The sequence below is a fragment of the Danio rerio genome, chromosome 4 (genome assembly GCF_052040795.2).
Source record: "Danio rerio strain M-AB ecotype USA chromosome 4, GRCz13ab, whole genome shotgun sequence".
NCBI lineage: Eukaryota > Metazoa > Chordata > Actinopteri > Cypriniformes > Danionidae > Danio > Danio rerio.
This window is the reverse complement of record NC_141024.2, coordinates 46,289,332-46,312,910: the sequence shown is the minus strand read 5'-3', so window position 1 is coordinate 46,312,910 and position 23,579 is coordinate 46,289,332. Positions and strand designations below refer to the sequence as shown.

The 23,579-nt window shown below is 35.9% G+C and overlaps 2 protein-coding genes and 1 long non-coding RNA gene across 9 annotated transcripts in view; 1 reads left to right on the top strand and 2 right to left on the bottom strand.

Annotated features, from left to right (window-relative positions):
* Positions 1–23,579, bottom strand: part of LOC147845034 (uncharacterized) — a 26,798-nt gene extending 3,219 nt beyond the window's left edge. For 2 of the 7 annotated variants that reach the window (XM_088650570.1, XM_088650572.1), the window contains exons 1-2: positions 3,153–3,361; positions 2,740–2,886 (exon numbers count right to left, since the gene is read on the bottom strand). In XM_088650570.1, coding sequence (XP_088506696.1) covers positions 2,740–2,824 — 85 coding nt within the window. In that variant the 5' untranslated portion in view covers positions 2,825–2,886; positions 3,153–3,361. Of the gene's footprint in view, positions 1–2,739; positions 2,887–3,152; positions 3,362–4,913; positions 4,993–5,785; positions 5,899–8,263; positions 8,593–12,619; positions 13,490–21,798; positions 21,949–23,428 lie in introns of those variants that run through there. The other 5 variants (XM_087249236.2, XM_088650571.1, XM_088650568.1 and 2 more) reach the window with 4 other exon arrangements.
* zgc:173713 lies at positions 6,852–23,551 on the bottom strand. The gene is given in 4 exon segments (NM_001386864.1): positions 6,852–8,597; positions 12,624–13,489; positions 21,799–21,948; positions 23,429–23,551. Coding segments are annotated over 3 exon segments (1,263 nt in total). The 5' UTR covers positions 21,884–21,948; positions 23,429–23,551; the 3' UTR covers positions 6,852–8,285.
* On the top strand, positions 16,541–20,916 carry LOC148681931 (uncharacterized). Its single transcript, XR_015942983.1, has 2 exons — positions 16,541–17,039; positions 17,115–20,916. It is a non-coding gene; the product is annotated as an uncharacterized LOC148681931 (long non-coding RNA).

Genomic DNA, 23,579 nt, shown 5'->3' with positions numbered 1-23,579 from the left:
AGTGGCTCACGGGCACTGCAGGCCCTGCCAGTCTGGGACGCGCCGCCTCTCAGCTCGCAAGGTCTGCATGCTCCGCCAGCGGCTCACGGGCGCTGGGGGGATGGTCTCCCTTCTCCCAGCCCCCAAGCCCCCCCTCCAGAGTCAGGGTGTGGAGCCAGAGCGAATCGCTCTCCTCCAGCTCTTCTGTGGGACCCTCGCGCTCCCCGGATTAGCACACCCGCTCCGCGCTGCCCCTCCGCGGGTACGTCAACGATTGCTGCGATGACGTCATTAGCGAGGGCTCTGCCTGCCTGGTTAGCGCAGGCCAGCCCCTCGCGGTGGCTCATACGCGTGATCAGACTCGGCTACGAACTTTTTTTTTTTTTTTTTGATTTTAGCCCACTCTCGGGAGTAATTGACTGCGCACAGAGACGAGGTGCTCCGGCATCTTCGCCGATTGGGGTTGCAGGTCAACTGGGAAAAGAGCAAACTCGCCCCGGTGCAGAGGATCTCTTTTCTCGGAATGGAGCTGGACTCGGTCACCATGGTAGCTCGCCTGCTGCTGAACTGTCTGAGGGAGCTCGACAGCAATATAGTGGTCCCCCTGAAATATTTTCAGAGGCTCCTAGGGCATATGGCTTCTGCTGCGGCTGTCACGCCGCTCGGACTGCTCCATATGAGACCACTTCAGCACTGGCTTCAAGATCGAGTTCCAAGACGCGCATGGCATGCGGGCACACACCGAGTCTCTGTTACTGCGCTGTGTCGCCACACCCTCAGCCCCTGGAACGACCCCTCGTTCCTGCAGGCCGGTGTGCCCCTGGGACAGGCGTCCAGTCATGTTGTTGTCTCAACAGATGCTTCCAGCACAGGCTGGGGAGACGTGTGTCGCGGGCATGCAGTGCCGTGTCTAAACAACGTTTATCCCACTGGATTGTGGAGGCCATTTCATGTGCTTATTTTGAGCAGAGGTTAGCCCCCCCCTCGGGGAACGAAGGGTTACTTTAGTAACCTCGAACGTTCTCTTTTCATCTGTGAGATAACATCAACAAATAAACAAAAAAATGCACAAGCACATTTAGTAATGGTGTATTATATTATAAATAAATGATAAATTAATTGTTACATTTTTATTAATAAATGTTTTTTATTTGTACAAATCAATAGACAGTTCATATGCAGTATTTTTATGAATTGCTGAAAAAACATTGCAGGTGTTCAACACATTGCATGTCAGTCTTGGCTTATTAAATTAACACTGTTTTTAGGATCTGCTGTTTTTAGGACACCTGCTGGTATGTGAAGAATGTGGTCAATACTGATGAACTTTACACTCAAATGTTTGCACATCATCAGCATGCTGTAATCCATTTCCTAAGCAGCAAAAGTCTTTTTTAGACTAGTTTGTTGGCCAGTTGTAGTCAGTGCAATGCTAAACGTTATTGTTCCACTTTAATTTGTTTTGTCTCACATCGTCCCACAACATCATATAGTTTAGAATACTGTACAATGTTTTATAATAATTAATTATTTTGGTGTCCATTTCATTCAGCATTTTTACAATTAAGGGCATCCACGTTTTCTGACATACTTTAAATCAGGGTTTCTACAGGTGTCACCAAGTTAAATGTAAGACTTTTTAAGACCATTATGAATGAAATTTTAGACTTAGGAATTTTTCAATTGGCCCAGATGAAAAAGATTTTTATTTGTCCAAACAAAAAATATTTTAATATAAAATATTTAATAATACAATAATAAATCAATAGTAATAATGACATTAAAATATTTTAGATATTTCTTAGCAAAAGATCATAAATATTGTGTAAAAACAAGAGAGCTCTACTTGGATCCACACACTTTATTCCCCAAAATAAACTTTCTTTAAAATAAAAAAACAAATTAACAAATGTTTTAAAAGTTTTAAAAACTATATTAAACTAAATCTATGCACAACAATCTGTCCAGGTCGATATCCTCAGCAGTCCTTATCATTATGATAAACAGAGTTAAAATGTCTTGTTGGTGATTGTACGGGTTTTGGCCAGATTGGGTAACAAAACATGAACACAGGAAAATGAAGACTTGTTTAAAAAGATTTAAGACATACAGCACAATATTTCAGTAAATTTAAGTTTTTTTTAAGGCCTAAATTTTTGATTTTGGAATTTAAGACATTTTAATACCCAGCGGAAGCCCTGTTTAAACACAATAGCCCTGGTCATTAGTTATTATAATAATGTAGGTCAAACTAAGATAATATCTGTGATAACTAGTAACAACTACAAAAACAAGTTTAAATCCAAAGAAGTTGATAAAAAAAGGGAATTGTGATCAACGTGACATATGCAAATGGAAAGTACTAAGCCAACACCATCACCGTAATAGCAGATATCTTCTATGAGAATACTGTAGGTCAAATATTGTCAGCTCAATTAAACCTTTTTAATTTTTTGTTTTTATTTATTTTATATAGCGCCAGTGCTCAAGGACGCTTTACAAACAAAGAGAACAAGAAAAGCAATAACCTTAAGAAGGTAGTGAAAATAGGAGACGAATAATACATAACAAGTCTGACATAAATACGAACAAGTGATGAAAGAAACTCATTCTGTCTTTCAATGAGTGCTTATGTGCGTTTAGGAGAACTAGGCAGCACACTCAGGGCTACAAGATGGATTTAATTTAGTATTCTTCTTATTAAAATATATCTGAATGAGGATCAAATGACTAAGTTGGTCTTTAAGAATGAAAACCAACCTGTTTGTTCCTGCAGATCTTCCTGTTTGACTGTGAATGTTTCTTCAATCTTCACATCTTCACTCTCCTCTTTAATAAACGCCATCTTTATAACAGTGTGGAGATCAGTCACTTCAGCAGTTTTTCTCTGCGGTTGGACACTTTATCCTGTTTAAAAAAATAAAAACATTAAAAACGTCCTGATTAAAATAAATAAAACAATGAACAGAATCAAAATAACCTCTCTTCATTACTTGCTTTAACAGTTTCTTATGAGAGTCATTAACAAAAATAAATCAGGTAAGTCTGAGCAAGACACAATGAGCTGATTAAAACTAGTACTCCACTTCTTATATATAGTGATTTATCCTTAGAATGGAATGACATTATGCTTTTTAATAAATTAAACCTCAATTAAAACACTTATTACTCACATTTCTGTTGCTTTATTCAAACAATAGCCCTAATTACTGTGAGTAAATTGTACTTTGTTGTAAAAAGGGTCAAAATAATGTCAACAGCAGGTTCCTAATTTAGCATCGAATGAAAACCATGAAACTTTAATCAATCGCTTTATATTTATGTAAAGGTTTTAAAAACAAACCTTTCTCCAGCTGAATCAAGCGCAAGAGCGGCGCAGCCTAATGACGTCACACGCCACGCCAAAATAAAAGTCTTTTGTTTTTAGCTTGCAGTCATGACTTGTTCAAACATTTCTCTCTCTCTCTCTCTCTCTCTCTCACACACACACACACACACACAATCACACAGATGTTCAGTATTTGAAGTTGATCAAAACCTTTAATCTAAACATTTTAAAACAACTTTTAAAAAAGTGCCTTTGAGACATCAAAATGAAAAAAAAAAATAAAGTTGTATTATTTAGACATTAGACTGTAGGAAATGAATGTTGGTCAAGCTCCTGCACTTTTTACAATTAATCTACTAACAAAAACAGCAAACAAACCTCAAATTGTGTCAACACTGTCAAGGACAAATTCAAAGTATATCTTCATTTCAGTGTGATTAATAAATGTGTATTTTCAGAAAGGTAATGTGTCCCTTTACAAACCCAACTTTATAGATTATAAAAAAAATATTTGTAATAATGAAATATTGGACAAAACATTGATTTCCTGATAAAATATGCAATCGTTGCACATTATTTTTAAAATAAAAATCCAAGATTTAAAATATTTAGTCAAACTTTCAAACATTATTAACTGGCCCTTATTGGTTAATTAAGACATCATACAAGATGTTTTGCTGAGGTTATAAATAATTTGTTCATTTTTATAAAATTTGAACATATGTTGTCGTGTGACATTCAGCAACCATAAGACGGCGTTCTTACTACTTGTTTTAATATTTTTTTGTGGCAGTTTATCAATACTGCCTAAGGATACAGCAGTAATTCTATTAATATTAAACATTGTTCATTTATTTTTCCTTTTTAATTTAACAACTGCATGTGTAAACTTTGAAGTATAAAAATGCCACACAAATGAATAGAATCAAACTTTTTATTATATATTTCACAACATTTAATACATACAGTGCACATCTAATATTATAAGCAAACAGTATAAAACAAAGTATAGATTAGTAGAAGTATAGACACACACACACACACACACACACACATATATATATATATATATATATATATATATATATATATATATATATATATATATATATATATATATATAGAGAGAGAGAGAGAGAGAGAGAGAGAGAGAGAGAGAGAGAGATCAGAGCTTGACACCACAAGACTACACAGGGAATGACTTATTGAAGCTTCAGGCATTTAATGTAATTCAATTACATATAAAATCAACAGTGAGTAATTATGTAGCCAACTTTATTTTAATTCTTTAATAATCTATCATATACTAAAATTACATACAATTAAATGAATTTAGAGAGACAGGGAAAGCAGGTTTAAGTTAACAGAAGTCAGAGTTAGTCTCCGAATACTTAAATTGTGAGAAGAGAAAGAAGAAGAGGTCCTGTAGTTGTGGCATTACTCGCTGTAAAATGGAATGTTACACTTAGTGTCATTTCAATAACAGCTGTACAAAATAATAAAGTAATTTTTTATAAGCATGATCTAATTTCCACACTATGGACTATGGTTTTGAATAACATAACTGCATTTAATATAATAGTAAATAGAGTAGTATTCTCCTTACCTCATCTAATTCTTCTTTCCACAGATCAGGAATTACAGCAACAATGTGATCTGAGGTGACTTTACCAACCATAAATATTCTGAAAGACAAGTTACATGAGTAATTTGAAAACAACAGTGAGTGGCTAAATAATAGAGTTTATGCAACTTACACATAATTAAAATACAGAAATTATCAATACAAGATTACCTCAATGTAAAAATAGTAGATAGCAGATCTTTTTAATGATATTGATATTATTTAGTCATTTTAACATCAATTTATATACTTTAACTTGGTGATAGATGGGAATAGATCACCCAAACTTACAATTCTGTCATTTAGCCTCATCCTTTACTTGTTCCAAACATATTTAACTCTTTTTTCTGCTGAACAATAAAGAGGATATATTGAATAAAGCTGGAAAACTGTAACTATATCTGCCTTTCTCATCTTTATCCTATTTCTCTTGCCATAATCTATTAACACCTTCTTTAATTATTGTCTTGATTTCTGATTTGCTAAGAGGAAACTTGTATTTCTATGTGATTTGATTATCCTTGCAATCTGTCATTGACAACATTATTAGACTATTTTATTCACTAGTAAAATCAGACATTTGTCATTATCAGATTATATTCAACAATATAAAGGCTAGAGTAGTTATACTGACACTGTAAACATTTATTTTCATGCACAACTGTGTGTTCGCTATGAAAGAAAAAAACATATCAAATGCTTGTTGTAATCATAACTCTAAAATAAGATATCATTTAAATGAAGTGCACACTTTCAGCTTCATTTTGACTGCTAAGTGCTTGTTCATACTTCGCGCGCGGCTCCCAAACGATCACTCTGTGCCACAAACTGAATATTATTTAAAACTGTATAACCTGTTACTTACAACATTTGCAAATTCTGTTCACTAAAGTAGACGTGCGCGTGTCTATTATTAAGTTGAGCGCGCTCTCACGGTCAGCAGCTCACATCACGTGTGATTTCCCGGCTGCGAAAACATCATTATATGAAGACAAGAATGACATTTTCAGGTGAATTATACCTTATAAATACAGTATGTGACTCTTTTAACATCATTTGGAAGTGTCTATGTCACTGAGCAATGTATGTGAAACAATGAAAAGACTTGTGCGGCCGCCTTTTTTTCTCTCCTTAACTTGAAAATATGAGTGACAGAATCGTAGAAATGCTGGATTAAGATCGTCAAGGGGGTCGAATCGAGATCGCAATCTTTTTAAGATTAATTGTGCAGCTCTAATCCCTAATCATAACTCCTGTACAGCAGTCCCACAAATTTCTGACACTCGATGACACTGGAATACCCTGTCAGAAAAGTCTAGTGGCTGTCAATGAGCTTTTTACAGTGTCTGCTATAATGTTAATGCTGTTGTTGTGCGTTTACATTGATGAGTATGGCCACTGTGTTAAATGCACAGTACTGTTACGATCCTATTGCCACATTAGATCATTATGATAACATATACCTTCAGTGATTTCCTGAAGATAAATACCAAAAAATAACAACTGAAATAAGTACAACAGTCGCGATAGTTTGATCTCATATGAAGCAAGAAATCGCGAGGACATATGATGACGTGTGCAGGTACTGTAGTGCTGTCCCAATTCTTAGGGGTAAAATTTGAAGCCCTTCAACTTAACCCTCAGTTGTAAGCGCCAAGGGGAAGAGGTAGGGGTACAAAAATAGAATTGAGATTAGGCCTTAATATTCAATCCACATAAATTTATTAAAAGTGTTAAGTTAACTTAATTTGTGTTGTGACAACATGAAAGAATTGTGTGGAACCCTGCACAAATATGGTTGTCGGTTCATAATAAGTTGAAGCACATTGTCAGATTTTGCTGTATTTGGCTTAAGCGTTCTTGGGTGGCTCGCAAATGTATAGATAACTCTAATACATAAAATAAGTAAGCTGACCAAAGTTCTTACGGGGAGAAGACTTTATTGAAGACAATTAATTGTGCAGTTCATCAGCAGTGATGTTAACTTGTCTGTCTTCAAGTAACTTAAACCAAAATACAGTCTGTGAGACACTAATTTATAACAAAGGATGAAACCCCCCTGGAGATTACCCAACTGCTTTGGTTGGGTCACATCTCCTGAGTTCCTCTAGGTCATTTGGTTCACATCTTATCAGAAGTAGATACTTGTTGCATATGAAACAAGCCAATACAATCTATCAACATATAGAGTTATTTTGCCTTCTTGCAGCCCGATAGCAACTCTGACAACCTGGTACTGGGCTGTGACCCCTGATCTACACTACAAAACAGCTGGCAAAATCTTCACCCCTCTTTAGTTGAGTTTAAATTTTCAGGTGTACAAAGGGTTTCATTATCAGTAACTTGATATGCATTCAAGAGTTCACACTTGTTTGGCATGCTATCCTGAGAGAGACCTAAGCTCATAAGATCCTCGAGCCCTGGGCTCCCTCCCGTTAGCAGGACGAGAGGGGAGTGTGAGCTCAGGTAGATCTCGATGAACTCCCCAGACTTCTTTCTATTCTAATGACAGATATAGGGTCAGCTAAAGGGAGATATAAGGTTTACTAAGAGCTCGACTATGGTGCCAATTTAATGTTCAGTTTACTTAGGTTGTGTGTTTTTGGACTGTGGGAGAAAACCAGGAGAAATCCACGCGAGCACAGGGAGAATGAGCAAACTCTGCACAAAAAGTCAACTGGTTAGCAGCGACTTTAACCTGAGACATTCTTACTGTGAGGCAACAGTGCTAACCACTGGCTAATCATTGGCTGCCGTGTTGCCCAATCTAGAAAGGAGGGGGAGTAAGGGTGGAAGAGGGATTCTGCAAGACAAGGATAACTGAGTCAAGCTACGGTCACACTGGGCTATTCCTCCCTTAGACTTCCATTCATACGCACGCGAATGCGTCAGACTAGAAACAGGGTCATGCATCAAGTTTCGCAGGTTGCTGAGGTGCAAAGTTCAAGCTTTGTGAACTCTGACCTGCGAAATCGCATCACTTGACTGCGTGAGACCAATCGAGGATCAAAACATGACCTCTCTGGACAGAAATTTAAACCATGGAGCAATTGCTCACTTTTTTAATTACTAAAAATCTTGTTTGATCCCGCCCCTTTTAACAGCACTGTACGACAGAATGTCACAATCTCAACGTCTAGTGTGACCGCAGCTTTGTGTTCTGGTTATCTATAGTGAGTCAGGAATCATCTGATTGGTGAATCATGTTTTAGCTAATGCTGGACCAGCTATGGATAATCATAAGCATGTGATCCTCTCGAAAGTAGTTTATAAATAAACTTCACTTGAATGAACAGCCAAACTACGTAAAAAAGCTGCCGTTTTGAATATACCCGTGTTTGTGTGGACAAGGCCTCAATGTTGAGGATTCTGCTCTCCATTGTGAATCTTCATGTGAGTGTTGAGGCTTCTTTTACTTTTAAAGCTCTTTCCACACTCACTGCATCTAAAACGATCCTCTCTTGAGTGAATCTTCATGTGTTTCTTAATGTAGTCTTTGCGTGTGAGACTCTTTCCACACTGATCACATGTGAACACTATGGTTCCAGTGTGACCATTCATGTGGTTCTTGAGGCTAGTTTTGGTTGTGAAGCTCTTTCCACACTGAGCACATGTAAACGGCTTCTCTCCGGTGTGAGTTCTAATGTGGTGTTTGAGTGAGCTTATGGCCCCGTTTACACTAGTGCGTTTTAGTTTGAAAACGGCGTTTTAGATCAAAAACGATCCGCGTCCACACTAGCGTTTCACCTAGCGTTTTAGAAGTTATCTCCGTCCACACTACGCCACCAAAAACGTATATCACGTGACCATTCGCGCACTCTGGGCATGCGCGTCCTAGTATAAACAGGAAGCATGTGTCTCGCTCGGCATTTGGTTATTGTTAGTCAACAAACGCCGCTTGAATAATGAACGCGATGGCAAAGAAAGCAAGAGAGGTATTTTTGTGGACAGACGACGAGGTCGAGTTGTTACTAAACGTAACAAATGAATATAAAACGGCCATGGTTATCGAAAATGTCGACTGGGAGTCATGTCAGACTAAATACAACGACATACTCAACCGATTTTTGGAGAACTATCCGACATCGGAGGAAGCCATGGCTACGGGAAAAGATTTTCCTCACAAAAAGGAGGACATAACAAAAGGTACGTTGTTTATTCACTCGTTTTTTGTTTTGGCTTATAAATACTACAAATCCAGACAAACATAAGTACATTTAAATGGAAAACTATTAGTTATGCAACAAAACATCTGTTGTGTTGTCGGGATGGAGAAAGGGGCTAGACCACGTGTCTTTGTTTGTATCAGTATGTGTTTGTTTTAATAATTATTATAGTCCAATATTAGAAACATCAAAAAGATTTTAAGTCTTTTTGCTTTGAAATGTAGACTGCACACACACTGTCGTGTGATTTCTATTGTATAAATATATTAATGGTAAATATGAGAAATATACTATTCTCTAATCTCATGCTTACAGTATGGGTATTTTACATTGTTCTGGAAAACAATGTAAAAGAACAAATTTAACCAGTTTGTGTAAGTGTGTGTTTTTATTTATTTAATGCTTGCTATGTAATATTTTGTATTTATTTAAATGTGTATTTATTTATTATCTGCCCTTATTCAATTGGTTTGTGTTTTGTGCTTATAGGTCACGTGACAACAAAACTGAAATCAATACGCCTCCGTTATCGGCAAGCTGTTGATTGTGGCCGGAAAAGTGGGCATGGACGGGTGGTCCTACTCTTCTTTGAGCTTTGTGAGTCGGTTTGGGGAGGATCTCCAGCAACAGTTGCTTTGTCGGAAGGCATAGAGACTTCTTGCATTGGTTCAGAAGTCTCAGAACAGTCATCTGCAGGGATGTCAATTTCTGCTGGAGAAAGTGTTACAGAGGGTTCTCCGTCCGCAGTAAGTGGTCATCGTCGCCAGAGACTTGATGCCACTCTCAGCGGGCACAGAAGCGAAAGGTTAAAGCGCAAGCTCTCATCTGATGCCCTTGCTCAGGAGGACCTGGAACTGAAAAGACGCCTTCTTCAGCAACTCGAGTCTTCTGACAACGAGTTTGTTCAGACGATGAGCAAGTGGTCATCAACCATGGACCGCCTGAATACAAACATTGAAATGCTGGTGCAGCATATTGTAGGTTCGGGAAGCCGTGGTCACATGCCTCCTCCATCACCACACCCACCATTTCCAAACCATTACTCATACGACCGCACACCCACAAGAAGACCACTTGGAGAGTACAATCCACCAGCAGCACATACAACCCAACACAGCACCTCGCCATATGGCGACTACACAAATTTGTAGTTTTTTTGTTTTTGTTTCAGAGTGTACATACACTTATGCAACTTATATGCACAGCTGTACATAGTTAAAAGTGTGATTTGTTTATAAATGTTTTAAGTATTTTGTTTATATTTTATTTTGTTTATATTTTAACTTTTACTGTATACATTTGATGTGTAATGTTTACTGTTTATTGTACTAACTTGCACATATTACATACTTATGCACAAACCAACTTGCACATATCTCTCTTTATATATATATATATATATATATATATATATATATATATATATATATATATACTTCAATAAAACTTATAAGTGCGCTTTTGTTTTAAAATATTATAATTGTTATATTTTCTTTGTATTTCATTTAAAATGTATAATTTTTTGTGTGTGTTGTGCAATGTTTACATTATATCATACGCAAATTATCTGTCAATAAACCACTTTCTATTTATTTTAGTGTTTATGTCGTTTTTGTAATTAGATCTACGTGGTCTGTACTAAATGAACAGCAAAACTGAATGTTTTGTTTGTATTTCATTTTGTATTTATACTCAACACGCCTTAATGCTTGTGTTGCGATGTTTCAAGTTTACTTATATTCACTCTAACAAACAAATTATATTGTCCATGTAATCAGGTGTAATAGATACAAGCACACATCAAATCACTTTGTCATGACTTTATTTTGACAGTATATTGACATTGTAGTAAAAAGACAATAGTCATGATGAAAAGTTAATACAAATTTCAAACTTAAACATGTACATGCTTTAAAAAAAAAGGGCAGACAGCTAAAATGGCTCAGGGGTCAAGAAATCTTGTCAATACGCATCTCACTCGTTTTCCTTCAGCTTCTTTGTCTGCTCTCTCAACTATTCTGTTGGATGGCTGAAAGTCCCTTTCATATTGTAATGCAGCATCTATGCAGTGTTCGTTTATGGGTTCGTTAAGCGTTTCACAGTAGTTGTGTAACACAAAGCACGCATAAATAACAAAAGGAAGATCATTCATATTTATGTCCATTGCCCTTCTCAGAGCCGCAAATCGTGCTTTCAAACGTCCAAACGCACACTCGATCACCATGCGTGCCTTGCAAAGTGATAGCCCATAGTACTGCTCTTGTGGTGTAACTCCGCCGTTTGGGTATTCTTTCATGAGATACGGCATCAGAGGATAAGCTGGATCACCCAGAAGAAACACGGAAACAGCCTCCTCATCATCCAACAACTTCTTAGGACAGGGGGGTATCGTTCCATCCTTTAGGTCGCTACTCAGTTGAGAATTGGCAAATATACGCGCGTCATGTACGCTCCCCGGCCATTTTACAACGACGTCCATGAAACAGTACTTATAGTCACACAATGCTTGTATATTCAAAGAATATTTACCCTTTCTATTAATAAAGTCTGTGGAGTTGGATAGAGGTCTTCTTATCTCGATGTGTGTGCAGTCAATTGCACCCAAGCACTGCGGCATCCCGTGTGTCCTATAAAAGTTGGCGACCAGTTCATTAACTTTGGCCTCTGTTTTCGGTGCCTTGATGTATTCGGGGCCCAGGGTGGTGGTAATAGCTTTACATACTTGTCGAATGATGATTGAAACGACCTGTCTGGACAGTCCAAATGCATTTGCAGTTTTTCTGATCCTTCCCTCGTCACTCAGGTAATACAAGGTACACGCAACCTTTGTGAGTACATCCACTGGCGCCCGCAATCTCGTCGTCTGTCCTTCCACAAACGGACGAAGTTTTTCGCTGAGGTGGATCATGCCCGACCTAGACATCCGAAAGTTCTTATGCCAATCCTCGGGAACAACTACTTCACTTACAAACATGTCCCACCATGCACTGGTTCTTCCCGGTGTACTCCAAAATCGGCGTTCTAAATAGGGCTTACGTCGCTTGAAACGCGAGCGATTAGCGAGAGCTCGAACGATAGCTTGTCTCTTGCGAATATATGCAGCTGCTGTAGCAAAAAATGCAGAGTTTAACTGCACAATGGCGCCTAAAACAGACAATAATGCAAACAACGCTCCAATTTCCGTGTCCATGTTATTGTTTACAGTGAAGGCTGGTCAGCTGTCTTCATGCGTTTTAGTCATGTGAGGGGGGCTTGACGAATAAGGGAAGGATACGCAATGGCACTAAAGCCCCAATCAGAGAGGCGAATGTCTGCAGCCCCGCCTCCGTTTTTAGATGTCTCCGTCTTTCCCCATCCACACTGAGACGGAGCTGCAGCGTTTTAGAATGAAAACGGCCTCTCCAGCGTTTTCGAAACGCTCCGTTTTCGGCGCTCGAGAACTCCGGCGTAGTGTGGACGGATGGCGTAACCGTAGCAAAACTTATGCGTTTTCAAACTAAAACGCATTAGTGTAAACGGGGCCTATATGTGGAAAACTTTTACCACACTCTGTGCATGTGTAAGGTTTCTCTCCAGTGTGAATCCTCATGTGGATGTAAAGGTCTTGTTTTTGACCAAAACTCTTTCCACACTGTTCGCAGGTGTGAGGTTTCTCCCTAGTGTGAACTCTCATGTGAGCAATCAGGGTCAGCTTTAGACTGAAACTCTTTCTACAAAGTATACAGCTAAAAGGCTTCTCTCCAGTGTGAGTTCTCATGTGTGCTGCAAGGCTTCTTGCATTATAGTAGCTTTTTCCACACTGTTTGCATGTGCACGGCCTCTTTCCAGTGTGAATTCTCATGTGAGTATTAAAGCTTTGTTTTTGACCAAAACTCTTTCCACACTGTTCGCAGGTGTAAGGTTTCTCCCCTGTGTGAACTCTCATGTGAACATCAAGGTTTGGCTTATGACAGAAACTCTTTCCACACTGCTTACAGCTGAAAGGCTTCTCCCCAGTGTGAATTCTCATGTGTGCTGCAAAGTTTCCAACATGATAAAAGCTTTTTCCACACTCTTGGCATGTGAACTTCCTCTCTCCAGTGTGAATTCTCATGTGGGCTTTAAAGCCTTGTATTTGACCAAAACTCTTTCCACACTGTTCGCAGGTGAAAGGTTGCTCCCTAGTGTGAACTCTCATGTGAACATCAAGGTTTGACTTCTGACTGAAACTCTTTCTACACTGTTTACAGCTGAAATTACACCCAGATTTGGATTTCCAAGGTCTTCCGTGTGATGAAGTCTTTTTAGTCAGTGTGGGTTTTTCATCAGTCATTATTTCTTGGGGTTTCATAAACTGCTGTTTCTCATCTGTTTCATTCTGTCCATGAGTCTCTTCTTTCAGCACCATCAGATCTAAAAAAATAAATTAAAAAAAAGAGTTAACTTTAGTATAAAGGCTCAAAGCGATAAGCAAGAAATGGATGTTTCACCCACAAATGAAAATGACCTTACCATTTACTCTCCATCATGGTAGTTTTAAACATTTCCTTTATTGTGGAACACAGTAAGCCAGTAGCGTTTTTTTTTCTTTTTTTTAATATCTTCTTTTGTGTTCAACAGGATTAAGAAACACATAAAGGTTTAAAACCACACGAGAGAGAGTAAATGGTGAGGCTATTTTCATTTCTGCATCAACTATTCCTTTAAAAGGTTCCAACAATTACCCATTTTTTACAAGATGTAAAATAAGTCTTTGGTGTTCCCAGAATGTGTCTGAGGTTTCAGCTCAAAATCAGATCATACACCTTGTAGAATATTTAATTTAGGGGTCAGAGTAAAACCAAGCTCTTTTTGTGCCTGTGGCTTTAAATGGAAATACATGTTTAAAGTTACTGAAGTTTGTCCTGCGCGCTTGCGTTTTTTTTTAGTTACATCTTTGGTTTGGTGCGTTAATCTTATCGTTGCTATTATTCAAAAGAAGGTAATGATTCGCACTCAATTGCTTCGTACTGTTTTTATTTTTACTTTTTCTTACATTGTATGAGTGATAACGGTCAAACAGACGTTTCGGCACAAAGCCTTCCACAGTGTGTGACATGATTCTCTAACTCCACCCTTTTATCCCATAGTCAATGACAATGTGTAATTAGTTAGACTGTCACTCTCATTTCATTATCCATTAATCAAAAAATAACTTATAATCTTCACAGCAATAACAAAACAAACAATCTTCCCATTTCCGACCTCACTCTACAGAGATAAAGTGTATCAACTATTATTATTAATCAGGTGTACATCAATACAATAAAATTCTAACAGTTGACATTAAAAGTTTTCTACATTTGACAATTACCCGAAGATTAAAAATCACAAGTCTTACCTTTACCTCTACCCATTTAACTAATTATACAGGAAACATTTACCCTCATATTCAAAAACAATTTGCGAAACATACGAAAAAACCTACATTCAAAAACCATTACTACATAAGAAAACAGCATATCAATTATCATCATATTTTTAAACAATTTACATGGATAATGAAATGAGAGTGACGGTCTAACTAATTACACATTGTGATTGACTATGGAATTAAAGGGTGGAGTTAGAGAATTATGCCACACACTGAGGAAGGCTTTGTGCCGAAACATCTGTTTGTCCGTTATCACCTGTAAAATGTAAGAAAAAGTAAAAATAAAAACAGTACGAAGCAATTAAGTGCGAATCATTACCTTCTTTTGAATAATAGCAACGATAAGATTAACGCACCAAACCAAAGAAGTAACTAAAAAAAACGCAAGCGCGCAGGACAAACTTCAGTAACTCTACACACGTGATTCATCAAACACCTGCTGCCAGCGTTCAACAAGATGTCTTTCGAAGAGATCAGCAAAATGACAGAAGAAAAAGCTGCTACATTCACATTCAGTACGGGTGATGCGGAAAAGATTTTACTCCCTGGCCAAGTACTTAAGTCCACGATCTCGACTAAAGAAACGCTAGAACTAATGGAACAAAGACTGTTGGCATTCCGACAAAAAGAAGTCAGAATGGAGCTACACGCCCAAACATTGAGTACTACAGAAATTGTCGAATACCACGAGGACTGTGAATCCAGAAAGAACCAACGATAGGACGAGATGATGTTGAATTCTGTAAAAAATGGTGTAAAAATTCTTAACCATTGTTCGATGAATCTAGTGCTCCTGATTATTGACTTTACAAAGAAAGAAACGAAGTTACTATCTGAAAAGTTTGAAAATCATAAGATTAAAATGAATCAAACTTTTGACAAGAAACAACTAAATGAATTTCAAAAACAAATGGAGGAGAAACTTGAGAATTTCAAAAAGGAATTACTCAACTTCAAGATTCACAAATTTAAGAGAGACACTATGGACTATAAAGATCAAAAAGTGTACACTTGGATGTCGGAAAGATCGAAGCCCTATCCACAACGACAGAGAATGAACCACACAAGTGCTTCTGAATCAGATGACTCCTATGCTTCATCATCTCATACAAGATTTCGACAAAAAAAAGTTTTTTGGACCAGCCCCGTCGTTCCAAGCGCAATATTGGTCAAGGAAAGCAACAAGAAGAGGAAGTCGGACAAAAGGAAATAGAGAAGAACCTAGGGAGGTAACTTCACCTGAACATAATGTTTTTAATTAACTGGACAATCTTGTATTCAATCTATCAGATAAGGAATTATCCACTGAACAAACTGAAGTGTTGAGTAAAGGTTTATCATTTGTGCCATATAATACATCAGACCCTTTTATGATCAAAGTTGAATTATTTAAATTCTTTAGAAATGTAAAACTGAGGAGTTTTTTTATTCAAATATAAATGGAACCCCATATACACAACAATTTAAACCTAATAGAACGTTCACTCCAGTAGTTCATAATCATTCAGTTAACACCTTTTGTAGACTTGTTAAAAATGATGTAGAAAAAATGTGCAAGAATCAGAAAAAGCATCATATAAAAAACAAAAGTTAACTAGAAAACAAAAAGACGCTCTTTCCACATTAACCAATGATCCAACGTTGACTATTAAACGAGCAGATAAAGGTGGTGGAATTGTGATTATGAATACTAAAGTATACGCTGAGAAAGTAAAACTAATGCTCCAGAATAAGACTTTTAATAAGAGACTTGTTTTAAATCTGGCTAGCTCTTACAAAAAACAAATTGATGAGACTTTACAAATAGATTTAGATATGAAATGGATAAGTGAACAAGAATTTAAATATTTAAAAAGCATATTGTAGGTTAAAAAACTGTTTCAAAAAAGGTAAACTCGTTTGTGAAAGTACTCTATAATACCATAAAAAAATACATATTAAAATGTTTTATGAAGTGCAAGGGCACAAATTTAAAGAAAATGTGTCTGTTTTCCCTCTTCCGCTTTTTTTTCTAACCACCCCGGTGATGTCAGAAGCGGGACTTATCTGACAGACGCGCGCTGTTTACAGTGGGGCAGAGGAGCTAATAGCAGAAATGGTTGTTAGTTTTGCTGTAATTTATCATCATCGTGGTATATTATTGTGTTTATGGGAACTGCACAAACTCTAGCCTGTCAACAGATCAAGTCCACAAGTTTCCTGTCGCTATTTTGGTTCGTGAAATGGGATGAATTCGATAAGACTTATAGCTGACGCGAACGGCGAAAAACACTCCTGGATCAGTCGGAGATGCAGCTCGATGAAAATGAGAGCTGTACACGGTACAGTCTACTGTATAAGTTTTGTGAGATGGTTTGCAGTTCACTATCCAAGGGTCTGCAAATGTGGTTGGGTTTTCTGTATTATGTTATATTATAAATCATACGGTGAATTTTAAAATGTATAACTGAGAAAGCGGGTGGTGAGTGAGGTGTCGCGGACGCCGCCCTATGCACGGATATAACTGAGGAGGTGTCGCGGAGATAACTGAGGACGCGGGTGGTGAGGGTAGTGTCGCGGACGCCAGCCTCTCTATTCTGCCGCCCTATGCGCAGACATAACTGAGGACGCGGATGGTGAGGGTAGTGTCGCGGACGCCGCCATGGAGGTCTTCACAGGCTCGACGAGAATGCAGAACTTTGCACTACATTTGCTCTCCTTTCTAGATCCTTCCAGCGGGTTTACAAGGATGAGGCTGTCGGCATCTTTTTACACAGCATTCACAATTTAATACACATTAAAGACATGATGGTGTGGTACCCACATATATGTTGGCCAACTTACTGAAAAATTATTTTAGGTTTACTTTTAAATGGGTCAGATGATATATTTTTCTTTCAGTATACACACACTCACACAGATATTTATACATATATAAAGAGTAAAAATGCTGGTATTAACACTTTCTATGATTTTGTGCTATATAAATAAAACTTAAACTTGAGTTGAATTAGAATCTGAACTTGAATTAGGGTTATAGTTTATTTAACCATAAATGCAGATCAGATCTGTTGATCAAATCTTTGTAAATATTTTATACAGTAACAACTGTACTTGTATTTTTTATGGATTGTTGCCTAAATGGGATCTGATACAGATAATTTTACAGTATACCCAATGAAAAAAGAGAGAAAAAGACACATATTTTAAAAACTTATTTTAATTGTTTTAATATTTGAGGATGTTTTTATTATAATAAAAAAGCTCTGAAAACCTTTTGTAAAATAAAAAAGATTTTCCAGTACCTTGTTTACATGTTTCTGCATTATTCCAGACGTTCTGTGTTATTTGTGTTTTGTATTCACTTATCTACTATTAAAAATAGTGTCAATGGGGCATAACTGTGTTAAATCCTCATTAGTTTCTGTTACTGGTAAGTATTAATACTTATATATGATTAATTCTAGCTTTGCTATTGCTAGAAAAGATTTCGTTATCATGCATCTCTCTGTAAGCCAACAATGGTCTCACTATGAACCTGCTCGGTTCTTCTCACAATAGAGTTAAATTACACTTCTCTGACTGCTGTTCTCTCTGCTGGTCTGTTCAAAGGCTTATAATTGTATGGCTGTGGTCTGTCGTTTGTGTGAGTCTCTCAGAATATCTTATCTTAGCATCCAAACGCGCACCGCGATCCGTTGTCTTCATAGTGTTATTTGCGCAAACTCCCTTATCCGACGTCACTTCAGGCCTGACGATTTTTCAGATGCGGAAGTAAATTTCCGTGACTAAAAACGACTCCAAACAACTTAATAATAAACTTTAACGTATATTTTAAAGAAAATCTAGTTCCTACTTTACTCTTACACACATTGTCTCACTGGGGTGTCTAACCTACAATATGCTCTTTAAAGAATGATTATCCGAGGATGCCCGTTTTATATACTCTTCCCAAAATCCATAAATCATTACAGGACCCTCCTATGCGACCTATAGTTTTAGGGAATGAATCATTAACAGAACCTATATCAAAATTTATTGATTCATTAATTCAACCAATAGTAAAAAAAAAAATTGCCATCATATTTAAAGGATACCACTGAATTTTTAAATAGATTGAATCAAATTTCTAATATAGATACTACAGATTGGCTTGTAACACTTGATGTGACTTCTTTGTACACGAATATACCACATAAAGCAGGTTTGGACGCATTAAAATTCTATTTAGATTACCAACACAATATATACTAGACCTCAAATAAATTATTTTAACCTAGAATTATTTTCTATTTGAGAAAGACTTTTATCTGCAAGTGCAAGGTACTGCCATGGGCACCCTATTGGCACCAAATTATGCAAACTTATTTATGGGCAAATTCAAACACGACTACATTTACAATGATAATCCATTTCAATCAAACATCAAAGTTTGGATGCGATATATAGACGATTGTTTCATGATATGGTCGGGCACAGAACAAGAATTAGATTCATTCACCACATTTATAAATTCACAATAGAAAAAAGTATAGACTCGATACATTTTTTGGATGTAAAAGTGAGTAAAGTAAATGAGATACTACAAACAACAATATATCGAAAACCAACAGATAAAAACACAGTTTTATCTATGGTCAGTTACCATCTGGTCCATATAAAACAGAGCTTACCAGTGAGTCAGTTACATAGACTGAAACGTAACTGTAGTACTGCAGAAGAGTTTGATAAACAGAAAAACATATTATTTCAAAGATTTCGTTTGAGAGTATATCCACAAAAGTGGTTAAATGATGCGTTAGGTAAGGTAAATGAATTGCATCGACAAGATATTTTAAAAACAGTACCGCCGACTAAGAAATCAAAAGAGTTTTCAGTAAATTGCACCTTAACATACAACGAACACAGCAATTTTATTAAATCAACGATCCATAAACATTGGCATATATTATCCACTGACGATTCCTTAAATAATACATTTCAATACAATCCATTATTCACTTTAAAGAGATCAAAAAATTTATCAGATATGATTATTATTCTGATACAGCAAAAAAAAAAAAATCTACTTACATACAAGGCTGTTTTCCATGCAGAAATTGTGCCACATGTCAGAACTTGATAAAGTGCAAAGAATTTTTTAATTCAATAACAGGTAAGAATAATAAAATAAAAATATGTATTACCTGTTCTACACGTAATATAATTTACATGTTAAAATGTCCCTGCCAAAAAATATACATAGGTAAGTCTTTACGACCGTTGAAGTTGCAAATTATCGAACATAAATCAAGTATACGACGACAAGACATAACCTCGGCAGTTACAAGACACTTTATGGAATGCAAACATGACGTTAAACAACTAGAGTGCTTAGGGATTGAAGAGGTGTTTGAGTCACATAGAGAAGGTAATTTAAATAAAAGATTATTACAAAGAGAAGCGTTCTGGATTCATGAATTAAAGTCACTTGCACCAAAAGGAATGAATGAGGAGCTAGATCTGTCTGCGTTTCTTTAAAAACTCTGTTATTTAATCGATATTAGGAATTGTAAATCTTGACCTTTAAAGTTATTGACAAAAATAAAAAATGAAATTTTTTTTTGAACTTCGGAATAAAGTAGATAAAAATGGGAGAATAATTTTAATTGATAGGTTTCTTGTGAAATAATATTTTAGGAGGTAAGGGTATTTTTCTTGTGCTTGATCATGATATATTGAAGTGAAACAGAAACTGTTGGTTAACACTGTGATAATTGATATTCAAACTGCATTATACTTTGAAAATGGTTATTGTCCCATGCCTCAGCAGCACAACACTGTTTTTAGGATCTAAAAATTTATTCTTTAAAAAAAAGTCTCAAGCAAAAAGATTCCAATGGCTCCGTCTACTGGTACATGAAGAATATGTTCAATATTCTGACGAACTTTGAACTCAAATGTTTGCATATCATCAGCATGCTGTAATCCATTTCTTAAACAAAAAAAGTCATTTTTAGACTAGTTTGTTGGCCAGTTGTAGTCAGTGCACTGCTAAACGTTATTGTTCCACTATAATTTGTTTGTTTTGTCTCACGTCGTCCCACAACAACAACATATAGTTTAGAATACTGTACAATGTTTTATAATAATAATTAATTATTTTAGTATCCATTTCATTCAGCATATTTCAAATTAAGGGCATCCACATTTTCTGACATACTTTAAACCAGGGTTTCTGCAGGTTTCACCAAGTTAAATTTAAGACTTTTAAAAAATTTTTTAGACCATTATGAATGAAATTTTAGATTATGGAATTTTTCAAATGCCCCAGATGAAAAAGATTTTTATTTGTCCTGTCAAAAAATATTACAATTGTATACATTTAATGATAAAATAATAAATTAATAATAATGTTAAAATATTTTAGAATTTCTTAGCAAAAAATCAAGAAAAAAAAAAAACAAGAGAGCTCGACTAGGATCCACACACTTTTTTCCGAAATAAAGTTTCTTTAAAATAAAAAACAAATGAACAAAAGTTTTAAAAACTATAATAATCTAAATCTATGCACAACAATCTGTCCAGGTCGATGTCCTCAGCAGTAAATACATGGAGCACGTTTGAACAAATGAAGCACGAAAATAATTAACTATTATTTAACTATTAACTATTTATTTAACTATTAATTAACTATTCTGATAAATAGAGTTAAAATGATCTTTTTTTGAATGAAAAGTTTAAAGTTTTATTGAGATGGATTGTTGGTGATTGTATGGGTTTTGGCCAGATTGGGTAACAAAACATGAACAAAGGAAAATGAAGATTTAAGACCTACAACACAGTATTTCCGTAAATTTAAGACTTCTTAAGGCCTCAAATTTTAGGTTTTCATATCTGTCATATCTGTTAGAACTAGTAACAACTACTAAATACAAGTTTAAACCCATAAAGAAATTTATGAAAAAGGGGAATTGTGATCAACGTGACATATGCAAATGGAAAGTACTAAGCCAACACCATCACTGTAATAGCAGATATCTTCTATGAGAATACTGTAGGTCAAATATCGTCAGCTCAGTTAAACTTTTTTAATTTATTGTTTTTATTTACTTTATATAGCGCCAGTGCTCAAGGACGCTTTACAAACAGTAGGAGAACAAGAAAAGCAATAAACTTAAGAAGGTAGAGAAAATGGGAGACTAATAATACATAAAATAATGACAAAAGACATGAAAACAAGTGATGAAAGAAACTCATTCCTGTCTTTTCATTGAGTGCTTATGTGCATTTAGGAGAACTAGGCAGCACACTCAGGGCTTCAAGATGGATTTTGAGAATGAAAACCAACCTATTTGTTCCTGCAGATCTTCCTGTTTGACTGTGAATGTTTCTTCAATCTTTACATCTTCACTCTCCTCTTTAATAAACGCCATCTTTATAACAGTGTGGAGATCAGTCACTTCAGCAGGAGTTTTTCTCTGTGTTTGGACACTTTATCCTGTTTAAAATTAACAAAACAATAAAAAAATGTCCTGTTTAAAATAAATAAAACAATGAACAAAAACAAAATAACTTCTCTTCAACACTTGCTTCAACAGTTTCTTTATATAAGAGTGATTAACAAAAAGAAATCAGTAAAGTCTGAGCAAAAAACAATAGCCACAAAAGAGCCGATTAAGACTAGTACTCCATTTCTTATATATAGTGATGTATACTTCGAATAGAATGACATTATGCAATTTAATAAATTAAACCATCATTAAAACACTTATTACACACTTTACTGTACAGACGTAAAGTTGGTTTTATATTCGCACATTTGTTCATTTAGAAGTCTCTATATTGTTTACCATGTTACGTTGAATATTTGATCGGGAATAGCATGCAAGTGTGACTTGAAAACAACATTAATACTGTTTATTTGACTGTGAACAATGTTGTACTTTGATAGCCATTGGCTGCTATTATGATTTCGCTATTTAGAGCTTGCAAAGAATACTTTAATGAAATTATATTATTAAGGAAAAAGTCTGAATGTGTGAATATAAAACCAATTTAACCTCTATCTTTACTGTTGCTTTATTCAAACTTTAACAAATTTTGTTAATTATTTTGTTTGTTTTATTTATTTTATTGTCTGCTTACAGCAACGTTGTAGCACTCTTTTGCACAAGACAAGAATTTACTCTTGTGGACAAATATAGTTTAACCTATCTAATTTAAACAATAGATCTTACTGTGAGTAAAATAGTACTTCGTTGTATAAAAAGGGTGAAAATAATATTGTCAACAGCAGGAACATCTAGCATGAAATAAAAAACCTGAAATTTTAATTAGTTGGTTTACATCTGTGTAAAAGCTTTAAAACAAACCTTTCTCCAGTTGAATCATAGTACGGGAGTGGCGCAGCCTAATGATGTCACACCACCTCGCCAAAATAAAAGTCTTTTTGAAGCTTTTTTCCCTCACTTACTCTTAGTCATGACTTATTGATACATTTCACCCTTGTTTTCCAATTTTTACTTTATCTGCTGTCTGTTTTGTATTTGTAAGACCATCACTATATATGTTAATTGAATAAATCCATTTACCCCCACTAGATCTTTGCCTTCAGGTAGGTTGGTAAGTGGTTGCATTTTCTTTAAACGATTGCATTTCTTCATCCGTAGCTTTAACCCACATTCACTGATGTTACCATCTCTTTGTATGTTTAAATGGGAAACATCAAATTCTCCAAAATTGACTGCCAGGTTCCAACTTATATAATAGGTTAAAGCTTATTTGGGCTACAGTCCATTTGTCAGGATAAAAACAATATTTATAACCAAATAAACAAACAAACAAAAAAGAAGCTTTTAAAAATGACTGAAGAACTTAATACAATGTTGAACAGTGCATCCACGCATGTTTAGATTTTACATTTTATAATGTTAGCATTCAGATATTATTTGAGTGTAAATTCAGAATGTGCAACTCACCTTTCCAGTCTTCAATGAATAAGTGGCATGAAAAAATGGCCTCAGTGGGTTTTACTTTGTATGTTGTTGTAGGTAATAATCCCAATGTAGGAATCTACAATCGTAGTTTGTCCTCCAAAGTTGTTCTCTTTACTTAGCAAAATAAGCCAAT